Below are 14843 nucleotides of genomic sequence, written 5' to 3' on the forward strand. Positions count from 1 at the left end.
CTTAACCTGGTAACCAAGAAGGATGCTTTCCCCTTACCGCGGATCGAAGACTCTCTCGCCAGCCTCACGCAGTCCGCGTGGTACTCCACCTTAGATCTGGCCAGTGGCTATTGGCAGGTGCAGGTGGCCAATGCAGACCGGGAGAATACTGCATTTACGACCCCCTTCGGACTATTTGAGTGGGACCGGATGCCCTTCGGGCTCTGCAATGCTCCAGCCACCTTCCAGCGCCTGATGCAGCGATGCCTGGGAGGTCAGTTGATGGAGTCAGTTTTAGTTTACCTGGATGATGTGATTGTCTATTCCCCAGATTTTGAATCTCACCTTCGGCACCTTGAGGAAGTCTTCCAGGCCATGGAGAAATACAGATTGAAATTGCAACCCGAAAAGTGCCACCTGCTGCGACGAGAAGTTAAGTTCCTGGGCCATGTGGTCAGCGCTGCAGGAGTGTCCGTAGATCCTGAAAAGGTCTCCGCGGTGAAGGATTGGAGCGCCCCGAAGATGGTGAGACGAGTGCGATCCTTTTTGGGCTTTGTGGGGTACTACAGGCGATTCATCAAAGACTTCTTGAAGATCGCTAAACCTTAAAATCAGCTACTGGTTGGCACAGGCCGCCCCCGGGGTCGTGGGTCGCCCACTGTAGCATGGAGCACCGACTGTGAGGCAGCTTTTCAAAAGCTGAAACAGGAATTACTGCAGGCCCCCATTTTGGCTTATGCTGACTTTACAAAACCGTTTGTCCTTTATACAGATGCCAGCAACCTTGGACTAGGGGCGGTGTTGGCCCAACGACAGGATGGAGCTGAGAGGGTCATTGCTTATGCTAGCCGGAGCCTCCACCCAGCAGAGAGGAATGATGCGAACTAAAGCTCCTTCAAACTAGAGCTGCTGGCACTGAAGTGGGCGCTCAGTGAAAAGTTTAAAGACTACCTCTGGGGTGCGAAGGTAACAGTGATTACAGATAACAACCCATTAGTACATTTACAGATGGCGAAATTGGGGGCAGTGGAGCAACGGTGGGTGGCCCAACTTACGAACTTCGACTACCAGCTACAGTATCGCCCCGGGTGGGAGCATACGAATGCAGATGTGCTCTCGAGGCTCCCCGAGGCAGAAGGTCCGAGGGACCGGGCCGGGCCCGAAGTGGCCGACCACGAGGAAGGATACATGGTAGGGGTAGTGGATGCACCAGGAAGCCAACAGGAGGCGGTGCCTGGGAACTGGGGATGGAACCCCCGTCGGTGGAAGGAAAGACAAGCCCAGAATCATGATTTGCACCAAGTACGCGAATGGGTGGAACAAGGCCGGCGGCCGACACAGGCGGAGAGGCAAGCCCAGCCGGATACAGGGAGGAGGCTGTTGGGACAGTGGGACAAGTTGGAACTGAAGGAAGGAGTGCTGTGCAGGAAGGTAAGGGACCCGAAGCTAGGCGAGGAAGTGTGCCAGATCGTGGTGCCCGAAGACCAGGTGACAGCCCTGATTACAGCCTACCACGACCAGTTGGGACCCCAGGGGGTAACACTTTATAATAACTGCACACTATGAAGCATTAGTAAAGCATTAGTTAAGCATTATTAAATAGTCAATTCATAATTTATTAAACATTAATAGACATTAGTAAATAGTTTATCAATGCTTTATTCTTGATTTATAAGCGTATATATAATGTGTTTAATGATTGTCTTTTCATGCTTTATTAATTATCAATTCATAATTTCTAAAATAAGTATTACATTATTTACAGACCAGTTTTTAAGATGTTGTCAGTGGTTCATAAGATCATTTAGGAAGTGTAAATAAATGATTAGTCAACTATTTAAACATTCATTTATACATCTTATTATTTAGACGTATAGTAATAAGTTAGTCAGTGTGTTAATAAATGCTTCATTAACACATATTCCTACTGTAATTCATGATTAATTCAGGTAGTTATTAAACATTTAGAAGTGGTCAGTTAACTATTTTTGTGAGCTCATCTAAAGTGAGGACTATTTATGCTTTGTAAAGCTTTTATAAAGGAGATTTAAAGTCTCCATTATCTTTTAAAAAGGAAACAAACACAACACAGAGTAATACAAAACATGAAACATATTTATTTCAAGATGCAAAAATTACACTGTACAACTGTACACTTCCAACGTGATCTCATGAGAATATGTATGTATTTTTAAGTTTCAGTGTGGTTGTACCATACGTACATTTACTTACATTTAAATCACAGACAGGACTAATACTTATTTACAGATTTACAAACGGTACAAATTTGCACGTAAGTTATTCTTATTCATAAATATTAAAATCGCGGGCATTAACGTTTCTTACTCATATTAATGACATGTTTTCAGTCATATTGTCTGACTTATTTATTTAAGACAGTTTATCCATTTACCTAATGAAATGATTATGATATTCAGATAATTTTACAATATTGATCATTTTAAAACTTTCTGTATTTATTTAACTATTTTTTTAATATTTAGTTTGCCATGACAAACAAAAACACGTTTTCTCTATGCAATACGTGTCATCTATGCAATACGTTATTATTACTGCTAAGCAACAATTACACCAAAATACAACATAAATTCACAAAAGATGTTACTTTTATTCATTTGCTGTAATCCACATCTTTAAAATTCATACGATTCGGAGAAATAGATCCAAATTCAGCCCTCGCGCGTTCGTCATAGGCTAATATAAATTTGATTTCAAATATCCCGCCTCAAGAAGCTTTACGGCAGTGATATCAAAAGCTCATTGGCTCTTTGCATGCCACGTGACATATTTGCGTCATTTCTATTTCCGTTGGTGTACTGAAATGTAAAAAAAATGCGTTGTGACAGAGGGAAGGCATATCAAAGTTCTCTTGGATTAAAACTTTAATACTTTTCTTTACTTTACTTCATATACTCCAGAGAGGACCTTGGCATTACAGAACGTTTCAAACATTCCAGACCAGAAGTGCAGATTGTGGACATGTTTCAGTTCATTATACAACTTTAAAAAAAATATTTATTTATTCACTTTCTTTGTTGTTGTTTATTTATTGTATTTTTTTATGATATAGCAGAGGTTTATTTTTACTTTGATAGGAAGTGTATTGTACAGTTTAATTTTTGCATCTTGAAATAAATATGTTTTATGTTCTGTATTACTCTGTGTTGTGTTTGTTTCCTTTTTAAAAGATAACGTAGCCTTTAATTCTCCTTTATAAAAGCTTTACAAAGCATAAATAGTCCTCAATTTAGATGAGCTCACAAAAATAGTTAACTGACCACTTCTAAATGTTTTATAACTACCTGAATTAATCATGAATACAGTAGGAATATGTGTTAATGAAGCATTTATTAACACACTGACTAACTTATTACTATATGTCTAAATAATAAGATGCATAAATGAATGTTTAAATAGTTTATTAATCATTTATTAACACTTCCTGAATGATCTTATGAACCACTGACAACATCTTAAAAACTGGTCTGTAAATAATGTAATACTTATTTTAGAAATGATGAATTGATAATTAATAAAGCATGAAAAGACAATCATTAAACACATTAAATATACGCTTATAAATCAAGAATAAAGCATTGATAAACTATTTACTAATGTCTATTAATGTTTAATAAATTATGAATTGACTATTTAGTAATGCTTAACTAATGCTTCATAGTGTGCAGTTTTTTATAAAGTGTTACCCACCAGGGACAGGAGAGGACTGTGTCCCTGTTACGTCGCTACTTCTACTGGCCCGGCTTGGAAGCATCGGTACACGCCCTGATTCAGGCATGTCCCAGGTGCACGTTGTTTAAGTCCAGACGAGAGGCCCGAGCGCCTATGGTCCCCATCCACGCCAAGGCCCCTCTCCACATCATGGCCATGGACTTTTTGACGCTGGGTCGGCCACTGGACCGCTACCAAAACATCTTGGTAATTACAGATCTTTTCACTAAGTATGCCTGGGCTGTCCCCACCCTCGATCAAACGGCAATTACCACCGCCACGGCTCTATGGTGGGCCGTCTTTCAGATGTTCGGATGCCCGGAGTTTTTGCACTCAGACCAGGGGGCCAACTTCGAATCACGGGTGATCCGTGAGTTATGCCAAATGTACGGTTGCACAAAGACACATACAACGTCATACCACCCCCAGGGGAACGGCAGTTGCGAGCGGTTTAATCAGAGCTTACTGGGGTTGTTGGGAACCCTGGATCAACGACGACAAGACGACTGGGTGAGTGCCTTACCATATCTCCTCCAAGCGTACAATAACAGTGTACATAGTACGACGGGGTATGCCCCTACTTACCTGATGTTTGGCAGACATGTTCGAATGCCCACCGACCTGGTGCTGGGAGTGGCAGCAAACCAGGAGGAAGGGAGTGTGACGGAGTGGGTGGGGCGCCACCATCAGCGCCTACACTTTGCGTATGAGCAGGTGTCCAGACGGATACAGACGGCAGGAGAGAGAAACAAGCGGCTATATGATCGGACCGCTCGGGATGCCCCCCTTCTGCCTGGCGAAAGGGTCTTAGTGGGGACAATCGGCGGCAAGGTAAAGGAAAACTGAGCGACCGCTGGGAGACCGTCCCCTATGTGGTGTGTAGTCAACAGAGGCCGGGACAGCCCGTATACACTATACGGCCTGAAGGCAAGCCTTGGCCTGACCGCGTGGTACACCGGAATATGATCCGCCCATGCCCGAATTACCCTGAGGCCGTGGAAGTAACTCCCAAGGAGCCTGCTCCAGTGGCCCCCTGGATCGGAGGTTAGGCTGTGGTCAGAGGAGGGCCCGTGGTGGCGCCACTCCCGGCCGCCCCGAGAGAGCCAGAAGCCATACTAGAACAGACCGAACCCGATTCGCCCCCAAGAAGGTCCCAGCGAGAGAACCGAGGCCGCCCCCCTGCCCGTTATGGTGAGTGGACAACCCAAAGGCGTTCTAGGGACTAGATCGCATTGGCGGGGGAGGATGTCACACGGTGACGATCTTTCCAGGGGCGGAACCGAAATTAGGAGAGTTTGGTTCCGCCCGGAAGTGTTTCCGCCCGGACCAGAAAAGACGAACACCGGACTTGCGGTAAGCGCCGCGAGTGGGAAAATCAGCGAATTGCACACAGGTGTATGTAATTAACATTAGCGGTTGATGATTGGAGTAAATGACGAGCAGGGCAGTATAAAGGATGATTCAAAACCACAGTTTGTGGTTCAGTTTGGGTTCAGTTGTTTGGCTCGTTTGGTGCTGTTGGTGTGTTTACTGCTGGGCTGTTTTTCCTCTCAGGCTGAAGCTGGTGTGGCTGTGTGGGACGAAGTAAACCATAGTGGTTGGAAGACGATTGGAGACTACTGGATACTGAAACGAAACAAAAGGAGAAGCGGAGTTAGCGTGAGTGTTGCTATATTGAGGATATTGTGATACAAGTGAAATCGCTGTGCAACCCTGTTGGGGGAAGAGACGCTCTGTTCTGTGAGGCTCTGTTCTGTGAGGCTGGGAGTAATCGCCTGTGTGCATTAAAAAGGAGAGCATCAGAGAAGATCTTACAGTGACTGTGAGTATGAAACATTGAGTTTGAGACACACTGTATACTAACCTGTTTCGTAGCGAACGATTCCAGGAAAAGGAGGACTGCCCTATCCTTAAACAGTGTGGTGGGTGAGCCGGAGGAGGACAACTTGGGCTATCACAGCGACGTGAATGCTGACTGGGCCATGCTAACCATCGTCTAAACGGACTCCGGTAAAGTGAAGGAAGACGGGGCGTCCTAAGTGTTCACTTTGAGTGCGGTGGGTGAATCTGTGTTGTTGTGGAAATTTCATTTTGACGTGGTGCTGTGTACTGCTGTGTGTGTATTGTCAGAAAACCCCCCGCCTTCGCTAACCTCGCCGTGGGAGAACGAAAAGGCTGCCGGTTTCAGTTATTATTATCTGGCCTATGCTGTGAGTGAGCTCTGGATGTATAATATTACTGTGGTGTTCGTCAGCAGTCATCCTTTGTATCTGGGTTGTTCTGCAGAGTGGTGGTGAAGAGTTGGACCGTTAGAGGCTGTGTGAGTACAACTAAAGATTAATGCTGCTTGCACATACATCTACATAACGCTAACTGTTGCAGAGTGAGGTGGAGTAAATCTCCTCTGTCCCGAGGCCTCTTCAAAGGGGCGCCCCTGTCCAGTTGCTCTACAGTCTAGGAAGTGGAGAGGAGAGGGCAGCGCTCGGCTCGGTGAGACAGCGTAGCATTTTCCCCTCTAAAGCCGCAGCAGCTGTTGGGAGGTTTTGCCCCCGACGCTGCCTCACCAAACAGTCACGAAACATCTGGCAAATCGTGAGAGCCTGGTCACTGTAAGTCCACCACATTTCATCCAAATACAAGGTCCATATAAATTGACTGTTACCTGACCAGGAGTGTTACTGTGTGGAGAGTAAGAGAGAGAAAGAGAACGAGAAAGCCCTACCTGTACCGTACTTACTGTACGTCGTCTCAAGCGGAGAGGTGAGAGAAACCTAGCAGTCTGAATAACCCACTTTGTGTCTCAGTCCGCAGCCTGTGGAGAGAAAGAGAGAGAAAGAGAACAAGAAAGCCCTACCTGTACCGTACTTACTGTACGTCGTCTCAAGCGGAGAGGTGAGAGAAAATCAGCAGTCTGAATAACCCACTTTGTGTCTCAGTCCGCAGCCTGTGGAGAGAAAGAGAGAGAAAGAGAACGAGAAAAGCCCTACCTGTACCGTACTTACTGTACGTCGTCTCAAGCAGAGAGGTGAAAGAAAGCCAGCAGTCTGAATAACCCACTTTGTGTCTCAGTCCGCAGCCTGTGGAGAGAAAGAGAGAGAAAGAGAACGAGAAAAGCCCTACCTGTACCGTACTTACTGTACGTCGTCTCAAGCGGAGAGGTGAGAGAAAACCAGCAGTCTGAATAACTCACTTTTGTGTCTCAGTCCGCAGCCTGTGGAGAGAAAGAGAGAGAAAGAGAGTGGAGAAAGGAACGAGCAAAACCTTACCTGTGTTGCAGATACCGTACGTCGTTCCCGGCAGAAAAGGTGAGAGGGAGTCCATCGAAGTATAATAAACTGATCTTCTGTGTTCTAGCAGCCGCCTGCAAAGAGGGAGAGAGGAGACATACACGTGAGTCCAAGGAACACTTACGACAACCACCTCCCAGCACCACGTACTGAAGAGACCCGGTGTCGGTCGGAAAAGGGTACGTGACGAAGGAAGTTTTAAAAGCCCAACAATTATTTTATTGTTCACTCTGCCTCCAGGAGGAAGAGGAGGGTACCACGGGAACCTAAAGCCAGGTGGAGGAGCCTGAGTCCCACATCCCCTGCAGTGTCGTGGATCCTAGACACTTGACTCCATTGCCCCCTCCCCTTTTTGCACTCTTCCGTTCACGGCCCACCTGGAGGGCAGAATGAAGAAGTTTAGTTTTAAATCCCTTTCCCCTCCCCATTTCCCATATCCATTTTTAATTAATTTAAATAAAGTTTATGCTTTTATATTTACGTGCACTTGTGTTTGTCTGGTCATTGGGTTGGCTTTGGGGACCTCCTCGAGGTGGAAGTTAAGAAGGGGCGTGGCTTAGTTATAGCAGCAGCCAGTCCCGACCTGTGACACATTGTACCAGACATCTAAGACACACCTTACTCAACTAAATGACATAACAATGAGTAACTACCCATTTGTCTCTTTTGTTTCTAGTAAAGACAGAAATATTAAAATAGCAGGGACTTTGTTTGGTCATTGGTTTATGTTCAATCTCAGAAATAAAGTTACAAAAGCTGTCGCTTTATATAGATGGCTATAAAAGTTTAATATGTGATAGAGACTGAAATTGCTGGAAAGTGAAAAAGGGAAGAGTTAGGAATAAGGAAGAGCATTAGTTAAAGGCCGTACAAAGGTTGATGTACATTGTTTTCCCCTCATGAGAAAAGGAGAGGTAGCAATAAAACAGTCATTATCAGTCAACAGAGACGGACAGAGTAGGAGACAGGGACAGAGAGAAACACAGAGGTTTTAGATATTAAAATATAAAACAGCTCTATTGTAGAAAACAGTCTTGTTTGTAGATGAAGCATGGCTTTTGGGTGTAACGGATAAATATAAAAACTGTGCCAAGAGGTGTTTACTCCGACCACAAACCGGTTTGATAATGGAGAAAGTTTTGCATTTAGTATTGCTGTCTATGGTTCCTGTATTGGTAAGTCACTCTTACTTTATAGACTTTTAACTGTTCTTTGTGTTAATAACTAAATAACGGATGGGAACTCAATACTGACAGTCTTATTTAAAAAAGAGGTTTATTATAAGGAAACATTAGCAACAGATAGTCTAAAGCCAAAACCTAAAATATCACATAGGCAACGAATAAGGAAGATTCTGTTCCTGTCAAAGCACATAACTAAATAATATGTTTGAAATCATTTGAGTTTTTCTGTGTTTTGAGAGCTGAAATACTATTGAATGTTTTCACATTTGTTTTAAGCGGAGGGTGTTAAGAAAACAATTCTAAAGTGGAATCTATCAAGTTTAATTTATTGATGTAATGTTTTACTCTTATACCTGATTCTGGTCCAAAGTTCAACCAGTTATCATTCAACAATATTTACATCATACAGTAACATAAAAGTTAAGATTTTGTTTGTGATATTACTATGAATATAATAAAGAATTTGCATATTCAACATTTTACAGAATCCAATTCTTCAATCCACTTGGGTTGGAGGTTGTGTTAAAATATGTATGATTTTTTTTTAAATAGAGTAACCGAGCTGACAAACAGCTAGTATAGCAATGTAGGTACACAAGCCATTTCAGCGACACCTTAAACTACTAACTACAAAGTTCTACATATATGATGATGAGAATGAAAATTCCACTTTGAGTTTAATTACCGATTTTCTTACACAAGTGAATTTAATAATAAAGCTAGTAAAAAAAAAACAGGTAACTAAAGTTCATTAAATTTATTTACAACATTCACACATTAGGTCCTGTCAAACATCACAAATGAATTCATGATTTTACAGCCCATGCATGAACAAAAATACCTACAGAAGGCCCAGGTCACACGAGCCGAATCTTAATATGCTGTGCTCTGCTGCTCAGTATTACAATCTTAAAATATTTCAGTGTCACAATATTACATGCTGATACTGTATCGTCATCATTACCTCAACATATTTACTTATGTTGGAGTTATCTGTTCTTCACCTTGTCTTATGCCTAGCGTACACCAAAGGATTTTCACAGTCCCAGATTAAAGACCGGCAGTCTATAGGAATCTAACTGGAGTCTCGGCGCGCTCCCGTCGTCTCGATCGTTAACTGTGAGGTGATAATCTGCAGTCGGCGACCCGATTTATGCCAGCCTTTTTTTAGTCTTTCATATCAAACATGTTTGATATTATCGCAAGTCCCAGCGTAGTCTCGTGACGTAAAACAATCAACAACCAATAAATTCGTTCTCCGGAAACAGGAAGCCATCAGTCACAACAAAGAAACATGTCGACGGACGTGGAAACACAACGAGCGCGAAGTAGGCGAAAATGGACCGTGGGTAAAGAGGAGCAGCCGTGTCGAGCGGTGGGCAGAGCAGCCGTGTCTTTTTGATGTAAACTACCATTCATACCACGACAGAGTGGATAAAGAAAAGAATTGGAGCGATATTGCCTGTATGTGTTTTCATGCTAACTCTACCACTCTATTGAATGGCATAACGTGCTAATGTTTTCTGGTATGTGCTTACATTCTTCACACCGCAAGTGTGAGCAACGCGTAAGCGGCGCGTGTTTTTTCCGGCGCCCATGTTAACAAGTTAAAGCACAAGCACGTACACCGCACGCGTGCGGTCATACATGTGACGCCATAAATGTCATAAATGTGTGTTTCAAACAGTCATGACTTTGAGCAATGTAAAAGAAAGCAATGAAATATTTAAAAACATCAGAAGACTGCGCTGTCATTCACTCTCTGCCCGGCAAATGAGTCCTCATATAGCTGAATATTGTTCAGAGAAACAGATAACGTACATCTATAAATCTAAATCTTATGCTTCAACTGTTGACGGGAAACACGATCGACTGCTTCATGCTGTCAATCACTGAGTGATTTTTTTTATTTTATCTTAAAACGTAAGAGAAACAGATTTAATAATGTGCCATTGGCTTTTTATGTTAATAATTGTGTATTGTGTCTATATCTGTCATTACACGAACCAGAACAGCACGAAAACAATGTGGGTTAAACAAATCACAGCTATATAAATTACACTGACCGTCAAAAACCGTCTTGAAGAGGTTTTGCTCATTAATGCATATAAAATAAAGTAATGTGAACTTGAGATTTTTATACTGTTATTACAGTTTTTCTCAGTCGCTTTGGTACATTTCTCCAATCATACTCACAATTTGCAAAACAGTAAGTGCATTTCTCAAAACAGTTCGGACAAGTAGCAAAACACCATGGATAACCTGCAAAAGCCACTCTCTTACTCAAAATTCATCTCTCAAATATCTGTGTCAATGAACATGTCATTGCCATCAGAATGACCAGTCAATGTGTCATTGTGTATGGATAAGACAGTCAAATTGTTTAGTCACGTTGTCAATATAACAGTTTACTCTTACAGTTTTTCTCAGTCGCTTTGGTACATTTCTCGAATCATACTCACAATTTGCAAAACAGTAAGTGCATTTCTCAAAACAATTCGTACAAATAGCAAAACACCATGGATAACCTGCAAAAGCCACTCTTTTACTCAAAATCCTTAGTTCATCTCTCAAAATTAAATATCTGTGTCAATGAACATGTCAGTGCCATCAGAATAACAAGTCCTTGTGTCATTGTGTACGGATAAGACAGTCAAATTGTTTAGTCATGTTGTCATTATAACAGTTTACTTTGGAGGGATGTTCTGATGTAAACTATGGCTAAAGATTTGATGACAATATTGTAAATTGTAAGTTATACCTTAGTCTAAGTTATGTGGGAGTTTGATTGCAAGAGACTGGACAAAATTTACATTTACGCTTTTACTGTTTGTACTGTAATTGGTTGACAGACCATGTCATAATGATACAGAAAGGAAAAGACAGCACTGCATAACATAAGAGTAGAAATGTGAACATGGGACAACATCTTTAGGGAAAACTCTTCCACCTCCTGACCCAGCAAACATGTTTGGCTAAAACAAGGCTAAATTTTGGCTGCCAGTAAAAGTCTAATAGACGTCTAACCATGACCCAAGAATAGACGATGTGTATACTTGTAAAAGAAATGAAAGCAAACACCTTGAACACTTGTTGACTTTGCTTACATGTTGGAATATCATACATCATCAAGTTATTTTGGCAAAAATGGCATGTAACCAAATTCAAGGTTATTTAGGGTAGAAGTGGGTTACTATTGGGTCTATAGTTAGCCATCATTTCAACGTCTCGGTTTTTGCTTGCTGGGGGACGTTTCTGTCTGTTAGAGAAAGTCAAAATTCACCTGCGAGCAATTTACCAATTCATGACAGATTTAGAAAAAAACGTCTAATGGAAATGTATGGAAATATGTTTGACCAAACCCTGTATTATGAGAACTTGTTCAACCATTTTGCAAGTAAAGACTTATACTATGAACCAATGCCTAAATGTTGTGTGGAGTGAGACTATTCAACAGAGACCCATTATAATACATTTTGATCAACATGACATAAGCAATCGATAATGTAGGAAAAAGCAGAGAATTGTACATAATCATTTGCATGGATGTACCAAAGCATTTGCAACTTGTTCAAAGAAATAAGAAACTGCTTTTTTGATGTGCACAAGTGACACAATGATGTGAGAAATGAACAAGTACTTTTGAGAATTTCAATTCTGATCTGAGAAATGTACCAAAGCGACTGAGAAAAACTGTAAACTGCACAGTATGCGCTGCAAACGCAGCTGGTGTGAAAGCACAATGGACACGCACATACATTTTTGTTAAATCACTGCTGAGCATGATGATAAAAAGCTAAAATAATCTTGTTGTAGTCTTGTAAATAGTGTCACTACAAGATTCAGTGTTTGTAAAATCTTTAGTCTGAGACTTAAAACTGTGAACCCAAGTCTTTAGATGTGAGCTGATAATCTTATAAAGTCTTTTCTAAATCTTTTCAAAGTCTTTAGGTGTACAGAAAGCATTAGTCATTAAAAATCTTTAGCATGATTTAAACTCTAACAATATTAACACAAGCATGTATATGGGATTATCAGGCTAATTTAAAGACAAGACCCTTTAGTTAGGAAAATCTTACATTTAAATACATTTGATGTGTTTTATTTCATTATAATGTTTCTTCCCTTAGGGACAAGTACCTGTACCTGATGTTGGCAATGTTTCAGTAATTTCCCGAACAGAGACTGAGTTAACTTTAGAATGGAGTATAGTCGGAAACAATACTGATTACTCTTATGTGCTGAAAAGCAGCACTGAAAAAGAGACGAATATCAGTGCACCACTCACTGGTACTGATGTGAGACATAATGTCTCTTCTCTGTCTGCTGGCACTTATTATTCATTTACTCTCTACACTGTGTTAAATGAAAACAGGAGTAGTGGATATGACTTCTCTGCTGTGACAGGTGAGTGTGACCGACTCCATATTTTTAATACAAGACCAAGTCTAAAATGTTTCAAGAAATAAAAAAATGTAACAATTATGTCAATTTCTGATTCTCCTCACATTATTTAGGACTAAACATAACTTGGATATTCTCAATGATAAATAAATAAACTACACTGGGTTACAATATTAGAAGTGGTGTAGTTAGGTTTAAAAGAAGAAAACGAGACAGTTCAGTCAAGTCAACTTGTTGCACATTGAATGGAAAAGTGAAAGTGATATGACTTGTCAAGTATGGTAGCCCATACTCAAAATGAGACCTTTTCCAAGTGATTACACACAAACACACACACAAAGCAGTGGGTACCTAACACTGCACGGCCCGGGGAGCAACTGGAGAAAAGATGCCTTGATCACGGCCATTTCAGTCACCTTCCTGATATACTTCAGGTCACAAGTTGGACTCTCTGACTGTTAGGCCACAGCACTGTTCTTAAATGCATATGTTTTAGTGACGTACACTATGCGGGTTTAGGTTGTAACCACTTTATTATGTACACCTTGCTAGTATCGGGTTGGAACCCTTTTGCCTTGAGAACTGCCTTTATTCATCGTGGCCTATAAGTGTTGGATATATTCCTCTGAGATTTTGGTCTATATTGACATAATAGCATAACACAGTTACAACAGATTTGTCGGCTGCAGTGAACTCATTTTCATGGTTACGAAACTAGTTTGAGATGATTTGAGCTTTGTGACGTGGTGCATTATCCTGAAGCTGAAGTTATCATCAGAATATGGGTACAATGTAGTCATAAAGAGATGGACATGGTCAGGAACAATACTTAGATAGGCCATGGCGTTTAAATGATGGTCAGTTGGTACTAACTGACCCAAAGTGTACAAAGAAAATATCCCCCAGACCATTACACCACCACCACCACCACCAGCCTGAACCATTGATTCAAGGCAGGATGTATTCATGATCATCAATTTTGGTGAGCTTGTCCGAATTCTAGCCTCAGTTTTTAGGAGTGGCACCAGGTTCGCACTTCTGCTGCTGTAGCCCATATGCTTCAAGGATGTTGTGCATTCAGAAATGCTATTCTGCAAACCTTGGTTGTGACCAGTGGTTATTTGAGTTAGTGTTGCCTTAATATTATGTCAAACCAGCAGCGTTGCCAACTTCTTTCAATTAAGCTTGCTGGTTGCTAAATGTCGCTTGATGATGTCATACAGGTGAATTTACTGATCTGCATAATATACCGGCATATCACTGGGCAAGTCTCAGAAACCTAGATAAGGGTTGTCTAAGAAGTTGCAAGATTCCAATCTCTAGATGACTGGAAAAAGTATGAAAAAGGGTGTGGACGTTGTTAAAACTAGAAACAAAATCCCTAAATTGACAACACTGCAAACCAGTCTGCCCAATCTCCCCTGACATCAACCTTCATATACTAAATCCCCTTTCTTCCTGATACTTGGTTTGAACTTCAGCTAATTGTGTCCACCATGCCTAAATGCATTGAGTTGCATTGATTAGCAGTTTGTATTAACAAGCAATTAAACAGTGGCTGGTGAGTGTATACTGTATCTTTGCTAGATTGTTCATACATACAGTGTATAAGTATTATACAAATAACTATTATATACCTCTTTAAAAATACCACTTCCTGACTCCTACCGTGTTTAATTCAGACTTTAAAACCTGCAACAATCGGCAAACAACATACATAGCTTGTATGTCATAGCTTGGAATTCAAATGTAGTCATGTATAATTGTATACATTTTTTTACTTTAGCTGTGTCTCAGTCAGCTGTCTTGCTTAGTAGTCAGGGCACTGACTGCAAAAAACAGTGAGCATCGATGTTCCCTGTTCCCTTACCGGAAACCGTGTGATCTTATGAGAACATGTGACCCTGGACCACAGACCGTCATTAGTAGCATTGGTATATTTGCAGAAAAAGGAAAAAATACATAGAGAGAAAGCACAGTTATGCTAATTTGAAAACCACGCCAACCGTCTCCATTGACTTTGTATTGCGAGAGGCTGCCTCCTTGTCATTTCTGGCTTATAACAAAAACAGAATAATGCCTAAAAGCTGCTGTGTGACAGAGTGTACAGCTAACAAGCAAAAAAACCTGAAATACGTTTTTAAAAGCTGTTGACCCCAAAACACTATCGCTTAAAGACACAAAAGTTGATTGCCGATTAAGGAGTGGGCTTAGTTGTACTAATAGTACTACTATGAAA

At 41.3% G+C, this 14843-nt stretch overlaps 1 protein-coding gene across 1 annotated transcript in view; it reads left to right on the plus strand.

Moving 5' to 3' along the window:
* The first annotated feature begins 7909 nt into the window (after nt 1-7909).
* Nucleotides 7910-14843, plus strand: part of LOC135777775 (receptor-type tyrosine-protein phosphatase H-like) — a 56047-nt gene continuing 49113 nt past the window's right edge. The window contains exons 1-2 of the mRNA XM_065288007.2: nt 7910-8191; nt 12331-12607. Coding sequence (XP_065144079.1) covers nt 8144-8191; nt 12331-12607 — 325 coding nt within the window. The 5' untranslated portion in view covers nt 7910-8143. The remainder of the gene's footprint in view (nt 8192-12330; nt 12608-14843) is intronic.

The sequence above is a fragment of the Paramisgurnus dabryanus genome, chromosome 22, assembly GCF_030506205.2.
Source record: "Paramisgurnus dabryanus chromosome 22, PD_genome_1.1, whole genome shotgun sequence".
Lineage (NCBI taxonomy): Eukaryota > Metazoa > Chordata > Actinopteri > Cypriniformes > Cobitidae > Paramisgurnus > Paramisgurnus dabryanus.